The following is a 16,775-nucleotide window of genomic DNA, read 5'->3' on the forward strand; positions in this document are numbered from 1 at the left end:
GTTTTGTGATAGATATTAGATCTTTATTCACATTCTTTAGGAATATAAATAATTTTAGATATTATGCCGACATTCTTTAAGAAATTGTAATAAATTTCTCTATCTTCAAAAAATTATTCAACCAAAAGGGCAATTAAATCAATATTGCTCAAGAATCTTGTCAAGTCTTGGATCTTATATAAATATTCTTCGCGAATATCAACAAATCTTTGATATTTTGATCATTATTTTTTTATAAATATTGATATACTTCGATATAGATATATCTTTCAATAATATTTATAGATCTTAGATGTGTTATCAGATCTTAGTCATAAATCTCTTTAGATTCTCAATATTTAATCTTATATCATATCTTAATCATGAACTTCTCTCAATATAAAATCATGTAGTGCTAATTTATAGCAATCAACATCATGATATTTCATGGGCACAATATATTAATAATTATAAGAGTAGGTCTCATGTGAGACCGTCTCACGGATCACAATCTGTGAGACGGGTCAACCCTACCCATATTCACAATAAAAAGTGATACTCTTAGCATAAAAAGTAATACTTTTTCATGGATTATCCAAATAAAGATCCGTCTCACAAAATACGACCTGTAAGACCGTCTCACACAAGTTTTTGCCTAATTATAATTGTGCTACTTCTAGAGCACTAAAAAATATATCATAAAATTGAGTATTGACAACACGTTGTATTATTCCAATAGCATCAAGAGAACGAGAAATATGTTCATCTTCAGTTGTTTACAGCATCGTGCTGATAACATGTTATAAAATTATAAAAGTAAGATAGATGAGTAGAGAGAATTCATAGAAGAAAAGAGATATTGAGTCAATAATCAAGTGCAATTTTCACTGAACACAAATGCTATATTTATAGGTGAAGATTATAACATATAAATCTTTACAAATAATATTTTATCATATTTATTTTGATTATAAATCTTTCAAATGTAAGTAAATAAGATAATCATTTATAATAAAAATAATATTGATAGATCATAAAAGTGAGAGAAATAAGTTATTTATTTATATTTATATATCTATTTATATTATATTCTTAAATAATTGTTTATTTTATTAAAAATTTTTAAAAATAAAAAAGTCGACAGGCATGCAGAAAACATGTGCAATATTTGACATTGTCAGGTTGTGAGTGGGCCCGGCCCGACAGCGCTTCTTCACCGACCCCAAATTCACATCTCCTTTTTCTCTATATATACCCCTTTTCACCCCATTGGAGAGTTCACTTTTTCTTCTCTCCTTCTCTACAGAAGGATTCTAGAGAAAGAGAGAGGGAGCTGTGAAGAAGTCCTCCCTAAACCCACAAAAACCCGGTTTCGATTTCGAGTTTCTCGATTTCTAGACCCGTATAGGATGTCGGATACGTACTGTACCGATTGCAAGAGGAATACGGAGGTGGTGTTTGATCACTCTGCCGGGGACACCGTGTGCTCCGAGTGTGGGCTTGTTCTCGAGTCTCGTTCCATTGATGAGACTTCTGAGTGGAGAACCTTTGCGGATGAATCCGGCGATCACGACCCGAACCGTGTTGGCGGGCCCGTTAACCCTCTTCTGTCGGACGCGGCGCTTACGACGGTTATATCTCGGGGTGGTAATGGGTCTGCGGCTGATGCGTCGCTGGCCCGGTTGCAGAACCGGGGAGGTGATCCGGACAGGGCTATTGTGTTGGCCTTTAAGACTATATCTAATATGGCTGATAGGTGTGTGGCTGAGTGTTGTGCCCATGATTATATATCTTTTTGGATGTTTTTGTTTAGTGTTACGTGAAATTTCTGAGGAATTTTTGTGCGGGGTGAACTTAAACATTAATCTAAGAGATTTTATTTTGTTTGGGAAACAGTTTGATGAGATGTGGTTGTAAGATTGTATGATCAAGACTTTATATTTTTCAGATGGTTTGATTCATAAACGATGTGAAGATGAAGCATTGATCGGTGCATTTGTGGGAATACATGTTTAGGTTTTGCCCGGTTTTTAGGAGTTGTAGCTATTATAGTTACTAGCCAGCTGATTGTGATGTTTATTCATGTTCAAAATACGTCTTTCCAATTACAAAAGGAAATTATGTTGTGATTATCTCTGTATGATAGCTTCGGTGTTAACTAATCTGTTAGTTTGGGATTTTCTTCCCATGAAAGTGCCAACTCCCATTCTAGTTGATACCTTAGCAAGCGAATTTGTTTCTTGGTTTCATTTCATTTTTTGAATTATAATCGATTTTATAATTATAAGCGCGAATGCAACTAAGTTCCACGGTTTTTTTGCCTGTTTTAGGTTGAGCCTGGTCACAACCATTAAGGTACGTGGATTTGCGCCCTGATTTTCTTGAATCTATAGTGGACTCTATGCATACTTCATTGGTTGAAGATCAACTTATCAAATCCGATCACTTGCCTTTTCCACATTTCATGCCTATACGCATTTATCTTTTTATCTATAGTTCATTTTCCTTTTGTTCATGAGCTTACACGCGTGCGGCTTTTTTCTTGTCTAAGTTTACTTTTCTGGGTAACGGATTGGAATGCTAGGATTGGTGCAAGACACATTTGTTCATCATACATTGTTAAAATAGAGGTGCTATGATATTCTGTAATGGTTGGGATTGAGTGTTGCCTTATGCGGGCAAATGTAATTCCGCTAAGTAGTTTAAATAGAGGTGCTGTGATGTACTGTAAATGTTTGAGATGAACTGCTTCCTTGCAATTATTGTGCGATTCATTTTATCTTTGGGCTAACATACCCCTTATCTTAAGATAAACCACATGGATTTTTGGTTGTGTAAAAGTTGGTGTACTCATGCAAAAAGCCTTAGTTAGCAAATACTGATATCCACTCAAGCTTACAAGTATCGAGCATCAACACAATCTATCTAAAAATATTTCAATTGCAGTATTAATTTTCAGGATGTCTGACTTGAAATCCTAACTTTGTGATTGATGGCACTTTATCAAGGATCGGGCTAGTGAAATATATAAAAGGTTGGAAGATCAAAAGTGCACAAGAGGAAGAAATTTAGAGGCTCTAGTAGCAGCATGTATTTACATTGCTTGTCGGCAAGAGGGCAAGCCACGCACTGTAAAAGGTGCTACCATATTTAATTGCACATGTTGATGATTGTCATTTGCTATTATCCTGTGCGTGACATACTCTAAAACCTGTGGATATCCATTAGAAATATGCTCCATTGTTGCTGGAGCTACGAAAAAAGAAATTGGCCGAGCAAAAGAATTTATTGTGAAACAGCTGAAGGTGGAAATGGGTCAATCAATGGAGATGGGTACCATTCATGCAGGGGACTATCTGGTGAGTTTACTAAAGGAAATATGTGGTTATTTAAGTGGATTAGATAGTTCTTTAGCTGTGTATGTTTATACTTAGTGATGTATATTCTTTTATTTGAATCTGTGAATTATCTTGTTCTTTTTTGCTTTTGCAGAGACGATTTTGCTCTAATCTTGGAATGAGCCACGAGGAGGTCAAAGCTGTCCAAGAAACCGTCCAGAAGTCAGGAGACTTTGATATAAGGTTTTCTGTCTTTTCGGGTCAAAATTTTTCACATTCTTCTATTGTTCCGATGTCCTATCATCCTGTCACTGCAGTGATCCGGCCTTGGTATTTTATGCATCAAAATCGATACCTGGATTTCCAACAAGAATCCGTTGCTACCAAGAAAATTGCAATAAAGTTGGAGAAGTACATAAACATGGATTTTTTAATTGGTTTATGAGCTTCCCAGTTCTCCGGAATGAATTGTTCAATGTTAATCAGAAAATAGATGCCCGAGGTCCCTTTAATTTCAACATTCGGGAACACGTGGAACTGAAGTTATGTTCATCAGAAATATATGCCGAGGCGTCTTTTAACACATGGAACTGAATAATGTTAAAAATTTTGGGCATGAGAATATTATTTTTATCTTCTTTTCAATATGCCGATATACTTTTTCGTCTTTGTGCCTCAGAATGAAATGAATGTTATAGGTCTTCTAGGTTTTTTTAGTATGTTTATATTTTAACTGTGGCATCACCTGAAAAAAAATTCTATTTTATGTAACCTCTATTGTTGATGACTTAGCTTCTTAAGGGAACTACCATTGTTCTATACTTGCAGGAGGAGTCCTATATCAATTGCAGCGGCCATAATTTTTATGATCACCCAATTGTCTGCAGATTCAAAAAAACCATTGCGAGGTATTTGAATGGTTTAATACAGTCGTCTTATAAGTTTCAAGGTGTAGGCCTTTTTTTAAAGCCCTTTTTTCCAAAGCTTTCCTCATTCACTGGTAAATGGACCACATATCTAATGAAGCTGATTCGTCTTTTATTTCAATTGGAATTCCCCTTCCAAACTGGTGCCATATCCTAAGTTTTCATGGATTCCTCTGTATTGGATCAAACCCAAATATGTAAATGTACTGAATCAAGTGGAATGCTTCTCATAATCTGATATGCGAGCTTGAGTTCGAATTTTTTATCATCCTTGAAGCTCAAAGTCGTTATAGAGCCTTTATAAAGCGAGGAGACTCGAATTACTATTCAAACTTGTTAGCTTGTTTAGTTCTAAATATATTTATAATAATATCAATAAATATATATAATCTTATTAGTTATTTAACAAAATACTTCGGCTCTTGGAAATATTGGAATATGTTGTAGTTTCAACCATGTTTGATAATTTCAAATAGGAATTGAATAATATTTGGATCTGGTTGGTTGAGTTACTTTATGTTTGTTGCTAAATTTATTTTATTGTCATCATGCTTTAGAGATTGATTGTATTTGTGTTGTCCATCAGAAATCTTAAATATTTTGCCTGCAGATATCTCTATCGCCACTACAGTTGCCGAAGGAACTATCAAGAATGCCTACAAAGATCTTCACCCCCATGCTGCCAAGATAATACCAGAGTGGTACGCAAAGGAAAGAGACCTCAAGAATCTTAGCATTCCTAGGGGTTGATTCAATGACATCTAGTGATGAAAAATGAAGGACTCCTATTGTATCATTTTAGTTTTGTGGCCTGGGGCCTAGGTACAGATTCTCAATCCACAATTTTTACTCTTGCTGTTGCAAGTCACAGATTTCCAGAATTGAGATGGACAGACAATATATCACATAATTGGGTGATCAATCATTATTTGCATGTTTCTCGCAGGAGTACTAGTAAGAAATATTCTCACTATTGATTTTCAACTTCTTTTTTAATCAATAAATAATATTATATGGCTCAAACAAAACAGATACAAATATTCTGGACATCTCCAGATATGAATAATATCCAAAATCAAATAAACAACATAAGCTATTCCACAATCATATCACCCTCATGTCAAAGTCATGGGGATATTAATTTTGAATACAATAATAAAAGACTAAACGTGCAATTTAGTTTTGAAGAAAATATCAATATAATATGAGCATCAACTCCATGGAAAATCTTACGAGGGTGCCATCATGTATTGTGAATAGTTTCTTTGAGATGATAATATGGAATATGGGAGCAGTTCGTCGAGTAAGAGGCGAAAAAAATACAAGATTCCTTTCGAAAATGCAAGTATGTCGTCTGTCTCATCGAGGGCAGCATAACATAAGTATCTGGAGTAGATTGAGTAACATGCATGCCCTGTAGAAATTACAATGGAATAGAATGCATGAAATAAAATTCATGCATCAATTATTTTTCGACTACATCAATAAATTTTAAATCTTTAATTAAATATATAATTTGAAACCCTTTACTCAAATCTATGTGTGAAATCCCAAATCAAATTTATCAAATGAAAGTCCCAAATCAAAATCATTTCAAACGCCTTTTAGAAAAAAAATATAGCAATACATAGTGCCAAATTTCTCAAGAGGTACTCACTTTTGAAAAAATGTTACATGTGCTGCAAATAAAAAAGAAATAGGAACATTATTACTCATGGGAGACCATTCTGAATGTACAGTACAATTCAGACCACTGCCTCCAAAAATAATAAGCATATTCATCTACCTTTCTTGGATGTTGTCAAAATTGAATTGAATTGGCAATAAGGCATCGCGAAAATACAAGCCCCGCGGTGAGCGTAGTAACAGAGCTTACGCTCATTTGTTTGCTTCGATTAATTCTCTGTACTCTTTCTTCATTTTTACACCTGATACAGTCCTGCATGCAGAATATGCAAATGATGACTGATAAGTGTTAAATTATTTCTCTAGATTTTCTGTGTTTCTAATCCCAAATGAAACTACACCAGAAAATCACAATCATGCTCTTGATTAAATATGAAAAACGAATACGGAAGCGTACCTGAATCTTTAGCCATGGTTTATAGCGGTTTTGATCTTCCAAAATGTAGAATTTCCTTAGGTTCCTAATTCTCTCTGTTGATGGGGATATAAAGAGATATCTTTTACGTTTCTTTTCTATATTTGGGGACCATTACCTTACTGCATTTATTAAGCAGTTACATAACGTTTGCCTATTTCTAATTTAGCCCCTTCATCAAATTAGAAATTCTGCATATGGTATCCACAATAAATATTCATGACATTTATGCCCTAAGTCAAATTCCTTATTTTAAAATAGATCACATAATGTTTGACTTATTATAATTGATGACCATATACATTCATTTAATTATATAAGTGTCCCAAAAATACTAACAATCTCCCACGGGACACATATACAATATAATGAATGTGATATCCTTAGTGTGCACATGTCGTGTCATCAAATCTGAGGACATTCCAAACAATCTCGTCCATTAATCATATTGACATAGAATCAAAGCGGTCTTAATTGTATCAATCACAACTAAACCCATCCATGGTCACGTACATCAACATCACTAAATGACATAGATCAAACATGAATTAGTGGCATGAAAAATTACATGCAAGGTGATCTGTTCATGTTAATTTTCAACTGGTCCTACTCAACTTTAGTGAGATCAAACTTTTAAACATAATTGTACAAAGTGTAATGAACTGAATAATACTTCATTTCTGATCAGAATAAAAATACATAAATAACTGTCTATAAAACAACCAAACTACAAACTCCCACTCAAACTAGAGATCATCCATCTCTATGAAACCCATACGAGCAGTATGCTCATGAAAGACATTAGGCGGCAAACCCTTTGTCAAGGGGTCCGCTACCATGGAGTTTGTACCTAAGTGTTCTATAGAAATCTGTCCACTTTGTACCCTTTCTTTCACAACAAGAAACTTGATGTCAATATGCTTCGACTTTGTCGAGCTCCTATTGTTGTTGGAATATAATACAGCTGATCTATTGTCACAAAATAATCCAATGGGTCTTTCAATCCCTTCCAGAATACGCAGCCCAGTGACAAAGTTCTTCAGCCATATCGCATGATTTGATGCTTCGTAACAAGCAACAAATTCTGCCGCCATAGTGGAGGAAGCTGTAAGTGTCTGTTTGGCACTTCTCCATGAAATAGCTCCACCAGCTAACATAAAAATGTAACCCGAAGTGGATCTCATACTGTCTTGGCATCCCGCAAAATCGGAGTCAGAATACCCAATGATCTCAAGATGATCTGACCTCCTATATGTGAGTATGTAATTCCTAGTTCTTTTCAGGTATCTCATAACCCTTTTGGCTGCTTTCCAGTGATCCATACCTGGGTTGCTTAGATATCTGCCCAACACACCTACTATGTACGCAATATCCGGACGCGTACAAACTTGAGCATACATAAGACTTCCTACCGCCGAAGCATAGGGAATCTTTTGCATTTCTTGAATTTCAAGACTTCCCTTAGGGCATTGTTTGAGATTAAACTTATCTCCCTTAGCGACCGGGGTGTTTCCTGGTTTACAATCTTGCATGCCAAATCTTTTAAGTACTTTATCGATATAGCTCATTTGTGACAATCCAAGAACACCTCGAGAACGATCTCGATGTATCTGAATTCCTAATACAAATGAGGCCTCATCAAGATCTTTCATCTCGAAATTTCTTGACAATAAACTCTTGGTTTGGTGCAATAAGCCTATATCGTTTGTGGCAAGCAAAATGTCATCCACATATAGAACCAAAAATATGTGCTTACTCCCACTGAACTTGTGATACACACAATCATCGATTAAATTCCCTTCAAAACCAAATGAGAGAATTATTTCGTGAAATTTATGGTACCACTGACGAGACGCTTGTTTAAGTCCATAGATGGATTTCTTTAATTTGCAAACCATATTCTTTGGGTCTCCCGACACGCTGCACCATATAAATTGTTTCATCAATGTCGCCATTGAGAAACGCCGTCTTTACATCCATCTGATGTAGCTCCATATCGAAATGTGCAACAAGTGCCATGATTGTTCTAAAAGAGTCCTTAGTTGAAACCGGAGAAAAAGTCTCTTTATAGTCAACCCCGTATTTTTGAGTAAAGCCTTTTGCCACAAGACGAGCTTTATACTTCTCCACATTACCGTTTGAATCCCTTTTGGTCTTAAAAATCCATTTGCAACCAACAGGTTTTGTACCTTCCGGCAGTGGGACAAGTTCCCAAACTTTATTGTCTTGCATTGACTTATACTCCTCATTCATTGCTTCGACCCACTTTACCGAATTGGAACTTTCTGTGGCTTGACGAAAGTTGATAGGATCATCTTCCATCATGCCAACATTATCCTCATGTTCCTGAAGAAATACTACATAATCATCCAAAATAGCACTTCTCCTTTCTCTCGTGGACCGCCGCAATGGCACTTGGACCTCAATCTCTTCTTCAAGAGGTTGTTGAGTTTGTACATCTGGGAGATCAACGATGTCTTGATTTTCTGGAATTCCGATATTATTAATGACCAGAGTGGAATCCTGATCATTGTCTAAAGCAATCGGAATAGGAATCAACTCCTCATTAACCGTAGTGGAAGTTGATTCTTCCTCAAAGACAAAGTCCTTTATTTTATTCTTCCCCCCAAACTCAATATCCTCGAAGAATATAGTTGTACTCGTCTCAAAAATTGACCTTGATTTGGGATCGTAAAACTTATAGCCCCTTGATCGCTCAGAATAGCCAATAAAGTAGCTGCTCACAGTCTTGGGATCCAACTTATTCTCATGTGGCCTATAAGGCCTCGCCTCAGTTGGACATCCCCAAACGTGAAAATGCTTCAGACTGGGCTTTCGCCCCAACCAAAGCTCAAAAGGTGTTTTAGCAGCTGCTTTTGTCGGCACTCTATTTAGAATGTATGCTGCCGTCTTTAGTGCCTCACCCCAGAGTGATTCCGGCAAGGATGAATGGCTAACCATACTCCTTACCATGTCTTGTAGAGTGCGATTTCGTCTTTCTGCTACACCATTCATGCTTGGAGAGCCCGGCATGGTGTATTGTGGGACGATACCACACTCCTCTAGGAATTTGGCAAAAGGCCCTGGACGTTGTTCACCCGAACCATCGTACCGACCATAGTATTCACCACCACGATCGGACTTTATTTTCTTTATCCTTTTGTCGAGTTGATTTTCAGCTTCAACTTTGAATGACTTGAACACGTCCAATGTTTGAGCCTTTTCATGAATAAGAAATATGTATGCATATCTCGAAAAATCGTCTATGAATGATACAAAGTAGCGTTGACCATTCCAAGAAGGTGTTGGAAACGGTCCACAAACATCCGTATGTATCAATTCTAAGACTTCCGTAGCTCGATATGCACCTAATTTCTTGCCTTTGGTTTGTTTTCCTTTAATGCATTCAATACAGACGTTAAAGTCCGTAAAATCAATGGAATTTAAAATTCCATCCGACACAAGTTGTTCAACTCTATTTCTAGAGATGTGACCTAAGCGCTTGTGCCATAATGCACCCGAATTATCATTATTTAGCTTTCGTTTTGTACCTTTCGATTCAACATTTAGGGTTTCATGATATGAAGCATTTGTATCAAGCAAATAGAGATTGTCATATTTCATAAGTAAACCAGTTCCAACAACATTAGAATTAATAGATAACATAAACTGATTGTTTCCAAAGGAACAATTGTAACCAGATTTGTCCAAATAACAAACAGAAACCAAATTCCGCCTAAATGACGGTACAACAAAAGTATCCATTAAATCCAAATAGAAACCAGTACAAAGCAACAATCTAAAATGACCAATTGCTTCCACTTCTACCGACTTTCCATCGCCTACATAGATACTTCTTTCAGCATCACTTGGCTTTCGGTAGCTCAGGCAACCCTGCATTGAAATACTGATGTTAGTAGTAGCACCGGAATCTAACCACCAAGTATTTCTAGGTACTGAAGCTAAGTTAACTTCAGAACAAACCAAATTAAGAAATGTACCTTTCTTCTCGCGCCACGCGCGATACTTGGCACACTCCTTCTTCATGTGTCCGGGTTTATTGCAGAAGAAACAAAGGTCACCAACTTTATGTTGTTTCTTCTCACTCGGACCCACAACATTTACATTCTTTCTTTTCTTGCCCTTGTCCTTAGAGGTGCTTGCCAAATGAGCACTTTCTGTCTTCTCTTGATTCAATCTCTCTTCCTCTTGGACACAGTGAGAAATCAGTTCATTCAAACTCCACGTTTCCTTCTGACAGTTAAAACTGACCTTAAAGTGGTTGAACTGAACCGGAAGAGAAATCAGGATGAGATGCACAAGTAAATCCTCGTGCAAATCCAACTTTAGTGCCTTCAATTTCGAAGCAAGATTAGACATCTCCATGATGTACTCCCTTATGTTTCCCTTGCCCTTATACTTCATTGAAATCAAGCTCTTTAGAATAGTGCTTGTTTCAGCCTTATCGCTTTTGGCAAAGCGCTTCTCGATTTCTGCAAGGTACTCCTTGGCATTGGTGATGTCCTCAGACACTGCACCCCTAAACACCTCCGGAATGGCACGCTTGATGATCATCAGACTCATGCGATTGGAGCGATCCCACTTCTCAAATATAGCTCTCTCTTCAGAGGAGCTAATTGCCGTAGGAGTAGTGGGTTTCTCCGTCCGAATCGCAAGGTCCATGTCCATGCACCCGAGAACTATCTGAACGTTCTCCTTCCAGTCCTTAAAGTTAGTACCATTAAGGACCGGTACTGAACTTAAGTTGGCAGAAATATTAGCAACATTCACTGAAAGAGAACATTAAAAAATAAATAAATAACATGCTCACAATCATAATTATCAATAAAATTCAAAATTAATTGGCAAATCCCATCTCAAGATACCTAGAGCACCATTAATTTCAAGTCTTTGGACAGTAAAATTAACTGCAAGTGATACTCTTGTTGTAATAATCAAACACTAACAATAATGCATGACAAATAACAAACCTCTCTTTGGATTGATTTATTATTCTCATGTAAAATCCTTATAATCGTTACGTGTTTACTATCACAGGTAATTATGTAGTCCGGCCAACTATTAACCTTCCTTTGAGCTGATTAATAATCGCATGAACTTACAAACTTACAAACATTCAAAATTCGTCATGAACAATCTACAAAAGAGAGGTCACTTTGGCGACATCTTATTTTAATTAATCCAATCGGAATGATGAACTATAATAATTTTATTATATATTATGCCAATTAATTGAATTCAATCGAATTAATTAAATAATAATATAATAAATAAATCCCAAAAATTGAATCATTGGTCTAAGTTGCATGAAAATTAATAGGAAGTCTATTATTTCATCCACCATTGACCGATAAACACAAATCATTGAGGATTTCATCAACAGAATATTTTTTTTTTTTCAAGTGAAGAACAAGATTAATCGGCTCTGATACCAATTGTTAAATTATTTCTCTAGATTTTCTGTGTTTCTAATCCCAAATGAAACTACACCAGAAAATCACAATCATGCTCTTGATTAAATATGAAAAACGAATACGGAAGCGTACCTGAATCTTTAGCCATGGTTTATAGCGGTTTTGATCTTCCAAAATGTAGAATTTCCTTAGGTTCCTAATTCTCTCTGTTGATGGGGATATAAAGAGATATCTTTTACGTTTCTTTTCTACATTTGGGGACCATTACCTTACTGCATTTATTAAGCAGTTACATAATGTTTGTCTATTTCTAATTTAGCCCCTTCATCAAATTAGAAATTCTGCATATGGTATCCACAATAAATATTCATGACATTTATGCCCTAAGTCAAATTCCTTATTTTAAAATAGATCACATAATGTTTGACTTATTATAATTGATGACCATATACATTCATTTAATCTATATACCTATAAAAGTGTAGATAATTGATGTGTTTTTCGATTGTGAAAAGACACAAATGCCCTCCTTATCTATATACCTATAAAAGTGTAGATAATTGATGTGTTTTCCGATTGTGAAAAGACACAAATGCCCTCCTTAAAGATATATATGCACAATTCTAACAATTATCACTTATATATATAATATTCTAATAAATGCTAATAAATTATCATTACCATATTCATTGATTGTTGTAGAACAAAATTAATTATATGTTTAATAGTATAATAACATGATAGCTATAAAATAATATGATAATATGATGTTTAATACTAACATATTTTATTGGTTTTTTAACAAATAATTGAAAATAAAGAGTTTAATAAATTTATAATAAGAATGTATATAAACAATTATGAATGTCAATATGTTAACAATCTCATAAAACATGAATCTCTGAGAAAAATTTCGAGACTTTGGCTATAATAAGAAAATTATAAAATTTAGTAGCAATTTTATAAAATATTATACATACGAAAAATTTATAAATTCAATATACAAATTTAGTGATATTTGAAACATCTACTAAAATTGATTAAGATTTAGACATTAAATGTCTAAAGCTAAACCAGACCATGATTTTCAAGAATAGTACAATCAAAATCTTTATAAATCCAATATACAAATTTGGTGATATTTGAAACATCTACTAAAGTTGATTAAATGTCTAAAGCTAAACCAGACAATGATTTTCAAGAATAGTTGAACCAAAATCAGAGTAAAAAATTTCTTCGTTTCAATTCCAAAATCAATTATCATAATATATATACATACGAAACAATTATAAATTCAATACACAAAATTTTGTGATATTTGAAACATCTACTAAGATTGATTAAGATATATACATTAAATGTCTAAATCTGAACTCGACCATGATTTTCAAAAACAGTAGAATCAAAATCAGATTAAATATTTTCTTAGTTTTAATTCCAAAATCAACTATAATAATATATAAATTTTGCTGCATAATTGATAAACAATTAGTTTCTTTGTATCATATAGTGTATAACTATTTTATTTGATACAATGAATTGAAATCAAAGAGTTTAATAAATTTATTATAAGAATTTATACAAAAAATTATGAATGTCAATATGTTAATAATCTCATAAAATATGAATCATTTAAATTTTTTTGGAGAGTTGCTATAATAAAAAAATTAAAGATTTTAGTATCAATTTCAAAAAATATTATACATACGAAAAATGTATAAATTCAATATACAAATTTGGTGATATTTGAAATGACAGCTTATACGTGGTAATGACAGCTTATACGTGGTGTTTGAATATATAATTTTTTTAAAAATTTGTTTCAGTTCATTTTTTTTATATATTATGTTAATTACAATTTATTATATAACTTAAAATCAATTGCTAGAATTTTAATTGAAGAAATAATTTTGAAAATATGTTATATAAGTTCTTATAAATCATCTAATATGATAAGAAATTAAGCTTATATAAATAACAAAATGATTAAAATTATTTTTTAGAAAATCAAAATTAAAATTTTGATAATATAATTGATATTACGTGCAACGCACGTACATCATGCTAGTTATATAAGTGTCCCAAAAATACTAACAATAAGTCTTGTGGTTTTCATTTACAATACCATCAAATCGAGTTGATGCAAAAATAATTGGCACGAGGAATGCAGCGCGACAAGTAGGGGCGTGGACGAATATTTATTTGGGTGGAGGCAGCAAAACATGGGTTATAAAACAAGATGAAAAGTTTGAAAAACTTTCGAGCTGGTTTCGAAAGATAAAGCAACAAACTAAGCTATATGACATATTGGCAACACTAACGTTCAAACAAGAAGATCAGATATACAAAAAAATAAAGCATAAATAAATCAGACAGGCCAACATATTTTTTATTAAATATTTATAAAAAAACTCTGAAAACAAAACCAAATATTAGCTGTAAATAGAGAATCAGAAAACTGCGAATGTAAAAAGGTATATAAATAATTACTTGATGAAAAATGGATGCATAATTGAGAGACAGTTTCTTCTCATGCTGAACTGAATGACTCACCTTGCTAAGAATTGGTTTGTCCGACAAGGACCACATGCATGTAGGTGCTGTGTATAGCACGCAGACAATTCTTTGGCTTTCATGATACAACTTCCGTGAAGCATATACTGCGTTGGGAAAATGATTTACAAATTACAATATTAACTTCAATGAGCAGGATGACTTTAGAAGCTTGTGGACCCGAGTCTCATATCTGGCCCTTGTGCTTTGTGAGTGTCAAATCAAAACCTTCTATTACATCTCTGTCAGTAAGTTCTTCTTTGGGCTTAACCTCTTCAGTGGCCAGCTACAAAAGTGCAACAGTGCAACCCAAATAATCGATTCTCAATTTGTCCTTTTGCAATTCCAATGACTTAGCACAAAATTGTTACATGGTTTTGCACGTTTATTTACACAAGCCGATTTTCAGCTGGATATGGTCCACGGAACTTTAAATTATCTGCAGAAGGTAGCTTATAAACTGCCAGAATTGGAAGCATTCTTACAAATGTCGGTGTTTTTTTGTGCATGGGAAGTGTGTTCAGATGGACACATTCTCAATTAATTAGCAGATCCAAACAATTTCACCTACCTGGTGAAATTCGATCAGTGGACCTTTTCTTGTAAGATATATTTCCACTGATAAATCTGCAACACATCCTGATCCAGCTGCCGTCACGGCTTGTCTCCTCCATTCATGATCCTAGTCAGAAATAACAAAATTGTGATACTAAAACAGAAACAAGAGCCGCATAACTAAGATGAATGCAACTGAAGAAAAAGTGTAAAACTCAAACTAAGAAATCCTTGTTGCAGATACTTGGTCTCGATCAGGCAAATCACATGGAAAATATTTTATATTATACAACTCACAAACTCTATTACGAAGAAGTTCCATAGCATATCCAATTTGCCATTTAAAAAAAAACATGTCCAACATTTTGCAATGCATGTCACAGGGTAGAAAATGAACGATACACAAGACACTGGCACAGAACTTACAAACAAGAGTTCTCAATGACCTGCGGAGCCAGATTAAACTCACTAGAGATGTTTTATTAGGAGAAAAAACACACAATGGGAAAACGATCCTTAACTGGATAATCCAGCATTAAATTGACCCATGGATGATTTGGGGAATAATGACTCGGGCATGTGTCGGGGCACTGAGACCTGTAGTTTTTTTCCGAGTATGTAAATATAGATCAAGTAAGAGGTCAAATTACAAAGAACAGCTGTCACAAATAAGCATAAATAGTATGGAAAGATTACTCACACCGAAATGATGCAGGGAAATAAATATGGTGGATCATATTTTACCTGCACATCTCCAGCAGCAAATACACCTTTGACCCAAGTATTTGCAGAACCCTCATCAACCCAAATATAGCCTGCGGCATCAAGATCAACTTGTCCTTCCAAAAAAAAAACTGGCTATTTGGCGAATGACCTATTCCATAAAACAATCCTTTTGCGTCTAAATCTGATTCTTCTTTAGTATTGACGTTTCTGATCAATATGCCCGACATCAAAAAAGAGTTTCTAACATAGAAAATAATATTCCGCTAATGATTTTCAGATTATTGCATTGATTGAATTAATTCATTACAAGAGCATAATAAAAAAACATGAGCATACGTGTCAGAAGTACGCAATCTTACTCACCTATCTTGCATTGCTTTTGATGCTCTCAGTTGGTCCTTACGAACAAGCAAGTGGACATGTCGAGCATATTTGGTCAAGTATAATGCTTCCTCTGTAGCTGTATCACCTCCACCAACTACAGCAAGGACTTGGCCTTTAAACAATTGGGATGCCCCATCACAGATTGCACAGGCACTTATTCCTCTACTCAAAAATTTGTTAGAGTAGGTGCACGTCGAGCCAAGTGTTGGCCGACTGTTCACAATGAAACTCTTTGTATAAACGATCTTTATTTTAATAATATTTCAATTTATTAATTTGGCGCATCTTTATCTTTATACACATGCTTGTTGCATAGATAAAGTCCTTGAATATACAAATAGTAGAAAGAATATGAGATGCTCATATGATGAGTATCATGAAACTCATATTTGGAATACTGTATATTCTAAACCGTTCCTAGTCGATTCAGCCGCCACTAAGAAAGATAAAGGCCGCTCGAGTTAGAGACTAGTATCTGCGATGTGAGTACCATGTTTCATTGGTAGGGGACATTGTGATGTCCGAGCATGCAGATAGGTGCTCCTGGTAGAGTGCACTGAACAACCCTCTATAAAGGACTTTCCAAGTGGTTCTCACTTATCGAGTGGAAAAGTCCTAGTTTATGGTTGTACACCATTAGTCCTTATGACCCGGGACAACATTGAGACTCTATATGCTAGCGTTTCACTTTGACTTGTTTACCGACTCTTATGGGGTCATCAGGTGGCAAGGTTGGGTGTTACGGCGAAACATATAGGAGTCGATGCATTGTAGCCGG

General features: G+C 34.8%; 1 protein-coding gene and 1 long non-coding RNA gene across 5 annotated transcripts; one reads left to right on the forward strand and one right to left on the reverse strand.

Moving 5' to 3' along the window:
• Positions 1 to 1,259: 1,259 nt before the first annotated feature.
• On the forward strand, positions 1,260 to 5,182 carry LOC140839524 (transcription initiation factor IIB-2-like). Its single transcript, XM_073206281.1, has 7 exons — positions 1,260 to 1,735; positions 2,310 to 2,334; positions 2,988 to 3,117; positions 3,208 to 3,338; positions 3,472 to 3,560; positions 4,146 to 4,225; positions 4,854 to 5,182. Exons 1-7 carry the CDS (start codon positions 1,389 to 1,391, stop codon positions 4,991 to 4,993), a joined length of 942 nt encoding a protein of 313 aa, XP_073062382.1. The 5' UTR covers positions 1,260 to 1,388; the 3' UTR covers positions 4,994 to 5,182.
• Positions 5,183 to 5,264: 82 nt separating this feature from the next.
• LOC140839525 (uncharacterized) lies at positions 5,265 to 16,166 on the reverse strand. 4 transcript variants are annotated; one of them, XR_012119744.1, is made up of 4 exons: positions 15,632 to 15,835; positions 14,329 to 15,484; positions 6,030 to 6,182; positions 5,265 to 5,657 (listed from the first exon to the last, which is right to left on the reverse strand). It is a non-coding gene; the product is annotated as an uncharacterized lncRNA (long non-coding RNA). The 4 variants fall into 4 exon arrangements; XR_012119743.1 differs by lacking the exons at positions 5,265 to 5,657; positions 15,632 to 15,835 and adding an exon at positions 15,977 to 16,166 and having other exon boundaries at positions 5,854 to 6,182; positions 14,329 to 15,014; XR_012119742.1 differs by lacking the exon at positions 5,265 to 5,657 and having other exon boundaries at positions 5,854 to 6,182; positions 14,329 to 15,014.
• Positions 16,167 to 16,775: the final 609 nt, after the last annotated feature.

Source organism: Primulina eburnea, chromosome 8, assembly GCF_022965805.1.
Source record: "Primulina eburnea isolate SZY01 chromosome 8, ASM2296580v1, whole genome shotgun sequence".
In the NCBI taxonomy this organism is placed as follows: domain Eukaryota; kingdom Viridiplantae; phylum Streptophyta; class Magnoliopsida; order Lamiales; family Gesneriaceae; genus Primulina; species Primulina eburnea.